Raw genomic sequence first — 15,659 nt, forward strand, 5'->3', positions numbered from 1 at the left:
AGTTCTTTAACTTGATAGCTTCCTTATTCTTCTTATAAGCATACTAATGAGAATATGGGGAAAATATGGTAAATTTAAGATAAGATTTTAAAGAATCTCATCTATTATTTTATAAGCTCCAAAAAGACATAAATTCTTTTAGAAAAGTTCAAGTTAGGATGTTCAAGGAGATTAATATAGGTAATTTATGTTTAAACATTTTAAACGTCAGTCTTTTTATCTTGAGTTATCAAATTTTCGAGGTATTCACTATATTACATAAAATCCCAAGTAAAATTCCAAAAGTTTGTAATAAATAATGAGTTAGTTAGAAAGACTTGAGAATTGATAAGGAATAAAACTATTATTATCTCCCGTAACAAATTGTCCATGTTACTATCAAGTCACGTTACGAACAAACTTCACAGATCGCCCTCTAATTCTTTCAAGGGCAAGAACATCAGGTACAGGAAGTTGTCACGAGTTTTCTCCCAAAGTCTCTTTTGGATCCTTTCCCATCCCTTCTCTGTCTGTGAGACCCAATGATAAAGGATTCGCCACGGCGGTTCTGTCTCATGTTTTTCATTTTTTTTTTTGAATTTCTAAGGGACAGAAAGATGAAAAAATCATCCGCAGAAATGGTTAAATTAGAAACTTCATCGTGCGTCTCAGAAAACTAATTAAGAAATGTCCCTCAAGAAGCAACACATAAACATTTTAATAGCCCATGTAATTGAATATTATCAATTGTGTAAATGGGAAAAATCTTTACGAGTCATAATTTTCTCTCTTTTTTTTTGCTCCACCACACAATTTTGTGATAAATATTTTTCACTTCACACATTGAGGCCTGTTTTCCTTTATAGCAAGAAGTGTTCAGTTGGAACGTTTAATTTCTTCAGTTTTATGCGTTTGATGGCGATTGCGTGAAACTTTGGTTCAATTGGTTGCTGGTTTGTGTCTTGGAGACAGTTTCTTGAGAACATCCACTGCGACTGGTGCTGCTATTATCGTTGGATTCGATTTTGAAAATATCTGTCCGTTGGTGCTATTCATTCTTCTTTCAGACGGTTTTAGGAAACTAAATTGTTTTTTAGTTTTCTTAGATGAAAAATTGCAATCAGCAAGTGTTTAGGGATTAATAAATGATTTTTCTTTTTGTTTTCTTTCAGATAATTGTGCATGACAACTTAAGAGGGTGGTTGGATGCCTCCAAAGAAACTTCCAATTGGCTCAAATACATTAGACACAGTAGTTCAAATAGTGAAATAAATTGTCATCAATATCTAGTAGCAGATCAAGTAAGTTTAAGTCATTTTTTTTGCCATTCAATGTGCCTTAACAATATGCCTTTTGCAGTTGTGGTACGAGGTGATTAGAGACATTGCACCTGGCACTGAGCTACTTCTTGGACCCAAAGTTCCTCTTCACATTCGTAACATGTGCTCAAATGGACCAAGAGACGACCGCAGTGATAGAGAAAGTGGTGAGTACTTAAAAATTTTATGTGTGCTATTTTTTTTTCGTCTTTCTGGGACATGGATATGGTTTCTATGTGGCATCTGCTCAGTGGCAGCTCTTGCCCATTGTTGCAGCAATATATAGCCAGAGAAATGGCTTCTGGCGAGATAAATCGCAACAATATAATGAATAACAGTGGCAAAAAGGCATCCATATCGCTCTGTGGGATCAATTTGAAAAACATATTTGAGTCAATAATATAATCTACGAGGCTTTGTTCTCGGCGAGGATGGCAAAAGGAGGGCGGGCAGTTAGATTGAACACTGCAGTAGGGATGAAGTTCAGTGTCATTTGTCACTGAATCCGCCACTCTGTGTACTTAATGTTACATGAGGGATTATAATGATGTTTATTATGTAAGTTTTCAAATTCACACATCCACCGGAGGGATGAGATTGAGGAAAAAACATATTTATTTGCCATTTCTATCTTGCACCACCATCATAGGGGTAATTTTTGCGTCCCTCAGCCTCATCTATAGCAACGATCTCTGTGATACTTTCTACATTAATTTCACACCCCTTCCCAAAGTACAATTTGTGTGCTGTTGCATCCTTTCTGCATGTGATTAAGTCAAATTTTAAATATTCATAACGGATGGAGGATTTATTTTTGATATGCAGGATATTAACAATAGGAAGGCAATTATAGATTGTGTTGGACAATTTGGTTTGAATCTAACTGTGAAATTATTGTGCCTAATTGAGAGGAAATATTCCTACGATGAATTAGTTTTAGAAAACTACTACTTTTAAGTAAGATTTTATTTAATATAAAAATTTTACCCTTGTATTAATACAATAAACTCTAAGAGAATGTAATTTTGCACAGTAAAAATTCAATAACATTTTTTCACTTGTATAAACAGTGTAAGTTAATGAACCTAATCATCACTTATTATTTTCTCTGGACTATTGGTTTTCTTGAAAATATACAGCAAAATGTTTACATATTAATGAGTTAAATTGGTCAGTAAATTAGTAGTTTGGTCAGCAAGAGCCTCGAAATAGGTAATAAAATATTCTACTCTTTGCAAGTAATTATCTTAAAATTGGTGAGAAAAGCATTTAAAACAATGCCTAATATGGCAAAAATTGTTCTTAATTACGGGGTACATAAGACTATTTTTGAACATTTAAATTTTACGTAGTTTGGTACTTAATTAGCAAATTTGATTTTTACTGACAACGTTTACTGAAATACTTACCAAAAAGTTTCAGTTTTTTTTCAGTAAAATATATCAAACATTAGTCGGAATCTCCACATGACATTTATATAACAATTGCACATACTTTTTTTTAAGGGGTTAATAAAGACATTCAAATGGTAACTGACCTTATGCAGAATTTTAAAAACTCAGGGAGATAACCTCCCTGAAAAGAGAAACACCACTGACGCACCCGGAAGGAAGTTATTTCCCTGAATTTTTTAAAATTCATAATAAAGACATATTTAATTCGACTTCTTAAGCATAGAAATGCACAATATTGAAAATATTTATATTTCCTGAAATTTCATTTGAAAATTTTAAAAATTAAGCCTTTGGATTGGGACCTGATTTTTGGAAACGGTTTTTGAAAAATATACACTATTCGCTTGACAAGATTTCTCAGAGTATGTTCAATTGACGTAAGAAAACTAAATATTTATTGTTATCTGATTAGTTAAGTCTTTCGCGTCTTTAGGGTAATGTCATGACTCGGGGAAAAAAGTTTTTTTTGGGTATTTACATTAATTGAAATCTATCTGTTCGTGCACGACATCATAATACAAGGATGTAAGATTCTTGGCTAATTTTCTCAAGACTCCAGTTAGATTTCAATTAATGTAAATAGCCAAAAAGAAACTTTTTTCCCCGGGTCATATATGACCCTAAAGACGCGAAAGAGTTAAACTCGTACTTGAACGGTAGAATTTTTTTGATCTTGCTCACAATTTATTTTACAAGACAAAACGTGGTGTAAATTACACAGAAAATTGGATTTTTCCCCCAAAAATCCACATTACATTTTAAAAAAAAATGTACCGTTCAAGTACGAGTTTAACTCATTAGCTAACAGATAATATTTACTTTCTAAACGTCAGATGAATATACTCTGAGAAATCTTAATCACCAAAAAGTAAATTTTTTTCAAAAACAAGTTCTTGAACAGTTTTTTAATTAAAAATTTCAGTAAATATAGCTTAAATGTCGTGCTTTTATATGATTAAGAACTTAAATAATAATAAAAATTTATTATGTTGAAAAAAAAATTAAACAAAATCTGACGTTTTTCAGTCTTCTTAATCCATGTAACCCCTTAAAAGAAAATGTACCTATTAAATATTATAAATATGTACAGTACTTACATACATAAAACTGCACATTTTTTAACAATTATCATAAAGATTAAAAATTTTAACTATATTTTTAAAAAACCATATTTTCCTTTAAATTTCTCAATCTGACTACGACTTTTTCACAGTTACGATAGCATTTTCGAGCATTTTAAGACTATTTTATGGAAATTGATAAAGTTAGTTCAGTAGACTCTCGCACAATCGGCTCTTTTTCAATCTGGTGAAAAATTTTGTTGGCAATTTTGAAGCAAATTTACTCAAATTCGCTGTAGTTTCTCTTATTTTATCCTGATTCTTTTAATTGAGCGCTTTTTGTGGAATTTAAAACGACTTTGACGCTTAAATCTCTCGATAATTTGGATGACATTTTGCCCCATATGCGCGATTGAGAGAGTCTACTGTAGGAGGAAGTTTTTCATATGAATTAAAAAAGTAATAAACTTCGCAAAATTTTCAGATATTTTAAAAATAATTTTAAAAACCTAATAAGAAGCATTTTAGGATTTTACATAGTGAAGAAGGATTTTGTAAAAGGTTTTATAAAAGCTTGTTACTTCCCATGGATTTCACTGTAGACTTACAAAACGCTATTGAATCGTATAAACCAGGGGAGTGCAAGAACCGTTTGAAACCCAATAAACGTAAAAATAAGTTTGTTCTCGTAGCGTTTTGACCATTGATGTACAAGTTTCATTTGACGTTTGTTCGGTTTCAAACGGCTCTTGCACACCTCTGGTATAAATCACTATAGGTTGGTAAAAATTAAATTTGCCCTTTTTTACAAACATTTTTGAAATATTTGACGCACAGTTTTGGCTTTTTTTCTTAATAAATAGTTGTTCGTAAATGTTCGAATTTATTAAGGGGTTTAGTGAGCCACGAAGACTAAAAATCAGCATATCTTTAAAAATAATTTTTAAAGTTAATAAAAAATATTTAATGGAAGTTTTCAAGTACATAAAAGTACTAAACAATCTGAAATTCTTATTTACAATTGAAAAAAAAAATTCAGCCGTTGGGAGCTGCTTTCGGAGACCTTTTTTTTAAATATTTACTTTGAAAGGCCTTCTGACAGTTATGCCTTAAGTGTATAATGTCCATAAGTGATAGTTCCACCGTACTCACATTGTAGGGTTCATCAGAAGTCAAACATAAAATATTTCCCGTCAATACATAAGTCAAACTCGTACTTGAACGAAAATTTTTAATATTTTCTTGATCAAAACTTATTTTACAATACAAAATGTGGTGTAAAATATGCTGAAAATGATTATTTTTTGTATTAAATTTTCGCAAAAATACAAATATGATTATTTTAAAAAATCCTATGTTTAGGTACAAGCTTAACTTATCAGTTACCAGAAAACACTTAATTATTCAACTTCTGATGAACGTACTCTGAGTAATTGAAACACAAAGTTTTTTTTTTCTCAAAATCGTATCCAAAAAATCGGGTCCAGATGGCTGATTTTTTGAATTTTTTAAAATAAAACTTTAGAAAATATAGTTTAAATGTTGTACTTTTATTATGCTCTCTATGTAACCATTTGACGTTTACCTCAAGAGGATGTCAGACATTACCCACCCATTAAATTTAATTGGAATGTTCAAAGGCTGAACCAGTCAATATAAAATTTAATAATTTTAACAGATTGACAATACAATGAATGACAAAATTTATTTTAAATTAAAACATCCGTTTTGACTTCGTGAATATAAGATTTTTTTTACCATACTTGTACTTACCTTGATCTAAAATCTTAAGATATTATCAAAAAAATCCTTTAATTCTAGATTAAAATAAAACAAAATTCAAAATATAGTAGACCTAATCTCAAATTCGGGTATTTAAGATCGAAATGTCAATCGCATAATCCCTAATTTATCCTTAAATGCTGCAAATCTAAGATTTTTTTTTAAAATAAAGCTTTTAGTGGTTGAAACTATTGACATCGTACTGTAATAATTTAGTGTTAGTCTAACTAATCATCAGTATATCCAACAGTATCAGTATATCCAATTACCTAACATACTCTGTCGCTAGAATTTATTTAATAATTTGAACTATTCTTTATGCTCCTCAAAATTCATCTGATAGAGGTAATTCTACAAATTCAATTTATTATGAACGATCAAAAATCAGACCTACTACCCCTTTTTCTATTAAACCTAAATTACCATTAGAAATTTATCATGAAAGGACACAGATATTTTTTGTGAGGCACGTGTCATTTTTGAATAATTTCTCGCTTTGATCCTCCTGCCAGGATTCAATTCAAATATTTGACTTTTCTCTAACCCCATAATGCGGTGTGAAATTTTTTATAGTGGAAAACCCGATTTTTTAAATAGATAAAATTGTCAGTGGCTCAATGTGTTGAAACCCTTGCATTTTTTGGGGTGTTGGGAAGAAGCCACAGCGATCATTTTCCCATCCCTCATCATCCCCGCAGAATCGTCACTTTTCTCGCTCAATTTATCACGCCAGAGTCGAATAAAAGGGGCATCACGCCACTATATCAATTGCAGATGAACACGATTTCTGTGAAATTCCATTTGATGTCTCAATAGGGTGAGGTAGAGACAATAAGGGGCTCAGGGGTGGATTTTCCATGGACCATTTGTCAATGATGCAATACTGCGAATTACAAGCGGGGTGGGCACGTTCATCAAGATCGCGTCAGTTATGCCTCTTTGTTGGACCCTGAGGTGGATTTTTAATCCTTTCTCCCAAACACTGTTCTCTGCCATTGTGCTATCTGACAGAATATCAAAATGTGTGGCCAATTTATTTTGCACAGAGAGATTATAACATGACACAGTATGGATTTCTGTCCAAATGTGTAAATGTTTGCATAAATTTAGTGGTTGTTGAATAGGTTCTTGACAAAAAGGAACGTGTGCGCGGATTAAAATCACAGAATTACTTTGGACATTCTGAAAAAAAGTCAAAGTAGAGACTAATCGTTGATTAGATCAACGTACAGTTCCGTTGTTTTTTATTTGACAGATTTTCTCACTCTTGACGGTTAATCAACCAAACGTTACCGATTTTAAAAAATATAAAATAAGAAATAGAAAATATGAGAAATATATTTTTATCAATAAAGTAAAAAGAAAAACTTTTAGTAATAGTAATTATAATGGGGGAAATTATCTACTTTGGACGTTGTAAATATTTTATTACTGTAAATAGGCCTTAAAATTATCTTTTTTTATAAACTCTTTCCGGACCGTGAGTCCGTCTTCAGACTAGAGGTTTAGCCCAGTTTCCGAAGGTCTCAAAATCCTAAATATCAACGAATTTAATTTATTCTTTTGATTCAAAGATTAATTCCCCTTAATACTCTATATCTAAGTCAAAATTTTCCAAAAATTTTCGACTAATAAGTTTTTAGACAAGTTAAGCCTTATGGCTAAGCCTTAGGTTTGAAGCCCGTGTAAAGCGGTCTTCAGTAGAGGTTTAGCCCAGTTCATGAAGGTCTTAAAATCCGAAACATCAACCTATTTTATTGGTTTTTCAGAATCTAATTCAGAAATTAGAGTAGTTAAGCCATATGGCTAAGCCCTATTCCCTAAAAACACTTGCGACTTAAGCCGAAAAGCGGCTTAGCAGGAAACTGATGGGAATTTAGTCAATTCATTATTTTGATTATAATTAAGTTAAGCCGTCTCTCGGCTTAAGCTGTAATTGTGTCAAGGGTATTAGGTTCGAAGCCGGTATAAAGTATGCAGAAAGCTAATTTTATTCAACCTAACTTTATGATTAGAGGGAATTTTTTTGATTCAAAACAATTAAGTAAAATACGTAAAATAACCTTCAAAAATTTTGCATGGTTTTTTAAGAATCAAATACGAATTTGGATTATAAAGGTCTGATATACCTAATTCTATTCTTAAGGAGTTACGTGAGTCACGAAGACTATAAAATCAGCATATTTCCAGTTAGTATTATGTTTAAACAATATTTTTTTCAAATTTTATTTAAAAATTTTAAAAAATCAACCGCTTTGGAAGTTAATTTCCGTGGACCCTTTTTGAAGAAACTTAATTTTCAGTGGACGAAGATAGTGTAAGTAGGTGAAAGTAGGTTCATTTCAAGTCGAAAAAAAAACAAATATTTCCTGTTAACAGTTAAGTTAAGTCCATACTTAAACATAGTTCTTGATTTCCTTGATCATGATTTATTTTGCAAAACGAAACCTAATGTAAAATACGTTGAAAATTGTAATTTTTTATACAACATTTTCTCAAAACTTTAAATTACTTTTTTTTCAAAAATCCTTCGTTCGAGCACGAACTTAACACATCTGCTATTGAGAAATATTTTATTTTCTCTGGGGCTTTCTATACATTTTCGAGTGTTCAGCATAAGTAATTATGTCTTTATTGCAAGAAAGCGTAGTTCAAAAGAGCTGAGTACGGACTTACAAAGCGTTACATTAAAATTATGACATATATGATACATATTCAACTAATTAATTTTTTTATGAAGCTATTAAGTCAATCACTTATACTACCAAGTCAAATGGTATAAAAAAGATTTAAAGCTTGTCAACGCGCCCTTACTTTTGAAATTGTAACCATTTACAACTAAACGTTCCATAGCTATATCTTGATTTAAAAAAAAATAGTTATGTGTATTCTATTTCAAAAGTCTAATCGAATGGTTGTAAAATATTTAAATTCATTTTACATAATTGTGTAAAAAACAATTGTAGTGAAGCAATTATTCATTTCATCACCTCAAAATACGTTGAAAATTTTATTTTATTCTACTGCTGTTGTAAAAGTTTAAGTTTTAGATGCATCATATTGTAGCCCTTTCGGACTACTGACACTCACACTGAATACCGATCTTCTTTGTAAAAAACTCAGGCTTATACCGGCTTCAGACTGGAGGTTTAGCCCAGTTCCCGAAGACCTCAAAAATCTAAATAGCAAACAATTTTGTTGATTTTCCAAAATCTAATGGATAATTTGCTCGTAATATCCAATCCGAAGCAAGAATTTGACTGGATTTTGAAATTCTTAAACTGATTTGCCAAACATTAAACAATTTTTTATTCAAAAATTCTCATCATGATATTGGTTAGCGGTAATTTCTTAGAAAGAAATAGTTTAGTTCTTCTGCAATCCTTGGAACAATATGTGAAGCTACCCTCTTCTTTTGCATTTTCATGTCGATATTCTTGCACACTCATGACAGGACGTTTGACTTGATGTCCGGAAGAGAATGTCAATCTAAATCACGTTAGGGTGAAAAATCAAATTGTGACCAACGGTCACAAATTGCACTCTGAACAGGTGCAAGAAGGGCTGAAGAGATCCTCAGGGAACCCTCCTATAATACATATATACTTTCCAACTGACAATTGAACTTGTCACACAGAAGTCTGCATTAACCCCCAACAATTGACGCACGTTTGCAAGAGAGACTCCGGAGGGTTGATCGATGTTTGTGAGGCAATCCATGCATGTCTATCATGTTCACCTTTTGTGACCACTGATTTTAAATGTAGCCACATTTTCCACTAAAATTGGAGCGAAAAGACACGCAGAAAGAAAATCCAACGAGGACTCTCAAGTGACCAAGCACTGCTGGGTTGGTCACGCTCTGCATGAAAATAGGGATTTTAATTGCACTTTGACGTGTACTCGAGAGTCAAACGGTCACCCTGACCAATAATGGTAATTCTCTAGATTCTCCTGACTTCTCGCGAATATCCATGTGAACTGAGCACCTGTTTCCACACCCCATCTCATTCTTCGTCATGTTCCACTCGGTTGGTATTCATATATTCCCGAAGACACATTTTGCCGCGATATGATTACTCTATGGAAGAGTTCTGCGAGGATCAGGAGGACGCCATATGGCTGTGTGAACTATGGGAAAATCAGAAAATGCCAAAGAAAATGTGTCTAATCCAGAAACTTTCTCAATCTGCAACTTTAGCTGCTTTTTCCCATACAATGTCTGTCAGAGAAAATTCGTGGATTCTGTCGTAGTGGAGTAATACAAGAAAGTTTTCATTTTTTAATTAATAATTTTTCTCATGGATGCCACAGACCTTACACAGGACATTTGAATACTTCTGCCAATTCCCACAGTAGCTAGTAACCCTTAAGAATTGACTTTGTGAGAACCTTTCACTGCCATATGGCACCTTGTCTTTTGGATTCTAATTTCTTTCCTTGCCACATCGCTACCGTTCGCTGCACACTGTAAAAAATTGCTGCGTGGTTGTTGATGCCAGGATTATGGTAAGGGGCATTTTCATAAATTCAGAGATGCTATTCGAAAATAAAATTAAAATCATTTACTGAGAGTTTTATAGAGTAAGTGTGCCAAATTTCGGCATAGTTGCATGTCAGCGCCAAAGTCTCAAGTTTCAAATTTAATATTTTTAATACAAACTGTTTTTTTTTTTGTTACTCTTTTATAGAGGGTGTTACTTGAAACCTTGTAGACAGTTTATCGTCTCTATTTTCTATAAAATCATTCTTTAAACATTTTAAAATGTTTAAAAATGTAGGCATAGCATTGGTGGCCTATTTCGGCCACCTCCATTGTAATGGTTCCTTGCCCTTCCGGAATTCTTCCAATGCCTTTTTCAGATCATCCTGTTCGTCGAAGCGACATTTTTTGTTATTTTTGCATTGTATAATCTCATAGAATATGCAAAAACTAAAAATTCATGGAAATTTGAGGAACGAAAAATGTGGCCGGTATTGTAAGCTGGCCGGAATTCGGTACACTTACCCTACAGCTTCTTGCAATAGCTAGGGCATTCGATACTTACTGTTATTCAATATTGTTCTGCTTCCGAATTTATCATGAAAAATTGTCATACGACTTTGCCATATTGTTATAGAATTCCTCTCCTGTAGAGGAATTTTGTATCAGTATGGCAATGTCATATTACAAAATCAATAATATTTACTTTGTATATTCGCGAAAACTATACAAAATTGCGAATCATATCAATCACGAAGAAGTTTATAAAGCTCCTTGCAATAGTTATTCAATGTTCACAGAACTATAATATTTTTACCAAGATAATTTATATGATATGGTCAGACAGTTACAGAATTCCCCTCGATCTCCACTGGTAAAAAAAGGGATCAAATTCATACTTTTCGAAAAAAATAGATCAATTTGACCCATTGAAAGGTTCACTTGTATCTCTTGAAATTTTGTATGCACATTTATCACGATAGATTATGTTTTTTCGTAAACTTGTTATTCATATCACCAAAGATGACTTTTTCACTGTTTTTATTAGTTTATTCAGGAATTAAATAAGTGTCGAAACAGGGGCACTTTCGACGGATCACCGGTGACCGTTTCCTTAATACTAAGTGTTGATTCATTCGGGATTTCGACTAATTCAGCATTTTAATCATTTGGAATTTTGCCTCATTGGTGATTTTGGCTTTTAGGGACTTCGACTTAAACCCAAAAGAGACTTTCCATTTGGATCATTTGGGATATTTGCTATGCGGGATTTTGTATTTTGGGTTTTTGCCCTATCGGGATTTCGATTCATTCGGGATTTTGACCTTTTCGGGTTTTGGCATTCAGTATTTTGGATTTCGAGCCTGTAATCAGGATTCATTCTACTGATATAGCTCGACTATTTGTAACAATTGATTTCAAAGTTAATGGTTTTTAATATTTGCTTCTTAAAGAAGTTAATTGTCTTCCCCTTTAATCTACCTTACATTTGTACTTCAACACTTACCCTTTTGTTGCCCTCAGATTCTCAAGAATTCAAAGATTCTCACTTAGAAGATTCATAGTTTGTTTCCCTAGTGAACTATAAAAAAGGCGCCTCAACCAGGAGAAAGAATTAGGGATAGAGATTCACTCAAACTTGTATATTATGGGCCTAATTACATTCCTTTCGACATCACACTTAAATGCTCAGGATTTCCCAATAATGGTCAATTCAGGCCTCCGGGAATTCTCGTGACTCACAAGAAGTGGACGGGGTTGATACTTTGACGCTCTCCGGCGGGTTCTCCTCCTTGAGAAGCTATCGTGATGTGCCTCTACTACTAGAGCAGAGGAATACTTCTCCTCCGTCTTCCTGAAGGTGACAGGATGTACACTCCTCTTCCTCAAAGTGTCACGGACCATGGATCGGATACCACATGTGTCCTTTTGATCCTGTTGTAGAATCCCGCCAATGGGAGATGAACGTTACATGTTCTAATTTTTTAGTAGACAACATTTTTGGAAAAAATTTTATTTAATTGTGGAAATAAGCCGACGTTAATTGCAATCCACAATAGAGAAATCCGAAAGTCGTCGGGAAGAGACAATCACTCAGGAAAACACATCAACTATCTCCAGAGCTTTCGGCTTGGTCTCCAAGCCTTCATCAGTGGTCAAGTCTTGCAATTTTTGTCTGAGATTCGTTCATGGGTTTGGTCAGGATTACAGAAGGGCATGAAAGGGAACGGGGGCACTATTCTTACACTGTCTTTTACAATTTTTGTAATATGTGACACAATTTTCGAATTTTCTTCTTCGTCTTGGGTCTTGCTGGGATTTTCTCTTTGTTAGCACTGATGAATGTTTGGAGACCGAGCCGAAAGCTCTGGAGACAGTTGATGTGTTTCCTTGAGTGATTGTCACTTCCTGACAGCTTTCGGATTTCCCTATTGTTGATTTTTATTTAAGATTTTACGGGACTGAGTTAAATGTCCAGTCTGAAGACCCTTTTAGGGTGTATTGAGAAGGCAAACCATTTCTAACAGTGTGCAACCTCCCCCATGGATTCAAAGGAACGTTGAAAATGTGTCTCGAGGGATGAAAGTGCCGAAGTCAAGGATGACTTACGCTATGCGTGTGCGATATGGTTGCAATTCGTGGGAATATTCACTTACACGGCCGTTAAGATCGCCAAAGAGGGTGTCCAGGAAGACAATCAAATAAACCTGCCTTCAGGTGAATGAGACGGACAATGAAGGAGGGGTTGAACAATATCGTCTCGCCCTCGCATTACTCCTGAATATTTTTCATGTCCCGTGTTATATGGGTCTTGAAGGTACTCTTTGGACACAAATATACATACGTTCTAATCATACGATAGTGGGGGTTGATTATGCTACCTCTTTTTTTTCTATGCCACTCTTCAAATTGTCCGACGATACCGATGAGGTCGACCAAGGACTCGTCGCGACGTTGGAAATTTATTGAAAACAATTCGTTGATGATTCTCGAAGTGTGAACAAGTTAAATAGTGCTCTCCTGGACATTATTGCTAATGTTCTGAATACTTTGTTAAATTTTTGTAAAGTTGACAGTGCATCTTGGGGGAAGGATACATCAGAAATTCATCTGAGGTAGTTGATAATCGCTTCATTTTTGCGCAGTAAAATTTCTCCAACTAAATTAATTACAAAAGATGAAATTGTAGTGTTGCAAAGAGAGTGCTGAAAGGTTCAATGAGTCCGGGTGCACTTAGTATTATAAATTAATGCTACAGCTTGAAGTGGGCAAAATAAAAAAAGGGATAAAATGTGCAGTTTTGAGATTCAACAAATGGCGAGTAACAACAATAATTAGTGAAGTTCTGTCGCCGTGAGGCTGTTAAAATTAATTACCCCGAGTTCAATGTAATAAATCTCAAAATTCATTACGAGAGCGTCTAATGCCTTTATCACTTTGCAATTTGTTGCAAGAAACTCAACAGCAATCATCAGTCAAAAGTGGCGTGCTGCCAGTCTTTTAAGTCTCCTCCACTTCTTTTCTCTTCAACATCTACCACGAAAATTGCAATCACGCCCGAGAGATTTAATCTAGACTAAATGAAAATTTCATCAATTAATCCTTTTCTTCAAGCATTTTGCCGACCAAAACTCTCTGCAAGATCATTAGGAATGTAAATTTGTGTTCAATTTTGTTATAACAATTTAGCCACAAATTTTATTCCTTTTTTTTCCTCTTTCACATACAATAAAACATAAAAATTTCTCCAGAAAATCAAATCCAATTCGATAGTGAATTAAATTAATATTCTCCCGCAGTTTGCACGTAAATTCAGCACAAACAACTAATCAAATCACACCTCTTAGATGTTCTCGACGACGCTTTTTTTTTTAGAGTTACTCTGAGGATTATGTTGGTGGCGATTGAAGTTGTTTCTCAATTTAAGTTACTTCTTTTATTCTTGTTTTTGCACGCCTAGCTTGAATTATCTTTCTGGTCATTTGATGTGATTTGGTGATTTCAACGCAACACTCCTCTCTATTTTGCCATCAGGTCGCACGAGCAGCATTTTAGTCACATTCGATTGAATGTTTTTCAATAAAGTTTCACTAAGATCACGCAAACTGTCTTGAAAAATTAAGAGAATAGTAGCGCTGATTGCCCATTTTGAATAAGACAAAATTGCTCAATGAATTTCAATAGTTTCATTACTGATTCATTCATCTTTTCTTCCTTTTAAGAGCGGAAATTTCAAAATTTGCTACTTACAAATTTCTTAAATTTTCTCAAAGCAAGTATAATAAAAAACGAATGTCAACAATGAGAAAATCTCCAGTTTAATTGTCCTGTATTAATAGGTCAAACAGACTAAGGTATTTTCGTCAGGTATTTAAGTAAATTTTGTCAATAAAAATCTAATACTGTAAGTAGAAAATTTCTAATCTGCGATTACACTGAGAGAAATCCGAAAAAGTTAAAATAACATTTCGGAAATTTTAATTTTACCCTTAAAAAGGTGTAAAATTAACATTAAAAAATGTTGATATATTTTTACACCTAAAAAGTGTTAAAGTTATGAGGAAAAAAAGTTATTCGCACACTTTTTTTTCTCAGTGTATGTACAAATATTAGAAGAAACTTTTGAGTAGTCAAAAATAATATTTTCTCTGGTCACCGGTGACCCATTTGTCCTTAAATCGTAATGGTGTTTAGTGTATAGTTGTTAGTCTTTTGAATGACAAATTTTTAAAATTCTTAACTGTTTTATTATAATCACAATTACGCATATTCCAAGCAGCCTTATGCTCTAGACACACTTACGACTTAAACCAAGGGGCGGCTTAACGTAATTAATAAAATAAATAATCACATTACATTCCCATCAGCTTTTCTCACTAACTGTCCTCTCGGCTTAAGCCGAGTTAGTAGGAAAATGATGGGGATTTAGTCAAATAATTATTTTAATTGTAAATACGTTAAGCCGTCTCTCGGTTTAAGTCGCAAGTTTGTCTAGGTCATTAGGTTCAGAAGTGGTTTTCTCTTCTCTCAAATTCAGTTTCGGCCTACCTACTTTCTAGGGAAATAGTAACAAATTGATATTGTAACATAAAACATACAACCAATGTAGGAATTTTCTATCGATTTATCCCGAAAGTTGGAATCGATGTTAAGGCGGTAATGGCCGCACGGGTGGGGGTAAAAATTTGAAAATGAGGTGAATAAAAATAGAATTCAATTGAAAAATTTAAATAACTTAATTTTGTTTATATATTTATGTGCGCTGAAGCCATATTTCATAGTCCGACTTTCTGTATATCTCACTTTCAGCACTGCCGGAACTTTTAGTAAATTACGTTACATATTAATATAATGAAGTTTCGATGAAACCCAATTTCCTGTTTCGAAATCGATTCATTAACAAATAAAATTTTATTGTGTATAAATAAATTCAAATGTGTTTAAATTCGGTCACGAAATACGGTCTCAATCTCTTTAACATTTGACATTCTAAACCCGATAAAAAGAATAACTCAAGGATACAGTCGAATGCGCGTAAAATCTTCATCAGCACAACCTAAAAAAATAAATCAGAATAGTG

At 33.4% G+C, this 15,659-nt stretch overlaps 1 protein-coding gene across 3 annotated transcripts in view; it reads left to right on the forward strand.

Moving 5' to 3' along the window:
* Positions 1 to 15,659, forward strand: part of LOC129807225 (transcription factor hamlet-like) — a 131,124-nt gene that overhangs the window by 91,560 nt on the left and 23,905 nt on the right. For all 3 annotated transcript variants that reach the window (XM_055856344.1, XM_055856343.1, XM_055856345.1), the window contains exons 4-5: positions 1,152 to 1,280; positions 1,339 to 1,465. In XM_055856344.1, the coding sequence (XP_055712319.1) occupies positions 1,152 to 1,280; positions 1,339 to 1,465 (256 nt within the window). The remainder of the gene's footprint in view (positions 1 to 1,151; positions 1,281 to 1,338; positions 1,466 to 15,659) is intronic.

The sequence above is a fragment of the Phlebotomus papatasi genome, chromosome 3 (genome assembly GCF_024763615.1).
Source record: "Phlebotomus papatasi isolate M1 chromosome 3, Ppap_2.1, whole genome shotgun sequence".
NCBI classification, from domain to species: Eukaryota; Metazoa; Arthropoda; class Insecta; order Diptera; family Psychodidae; genus Phlebotomus; species Phlebotomus papatasi.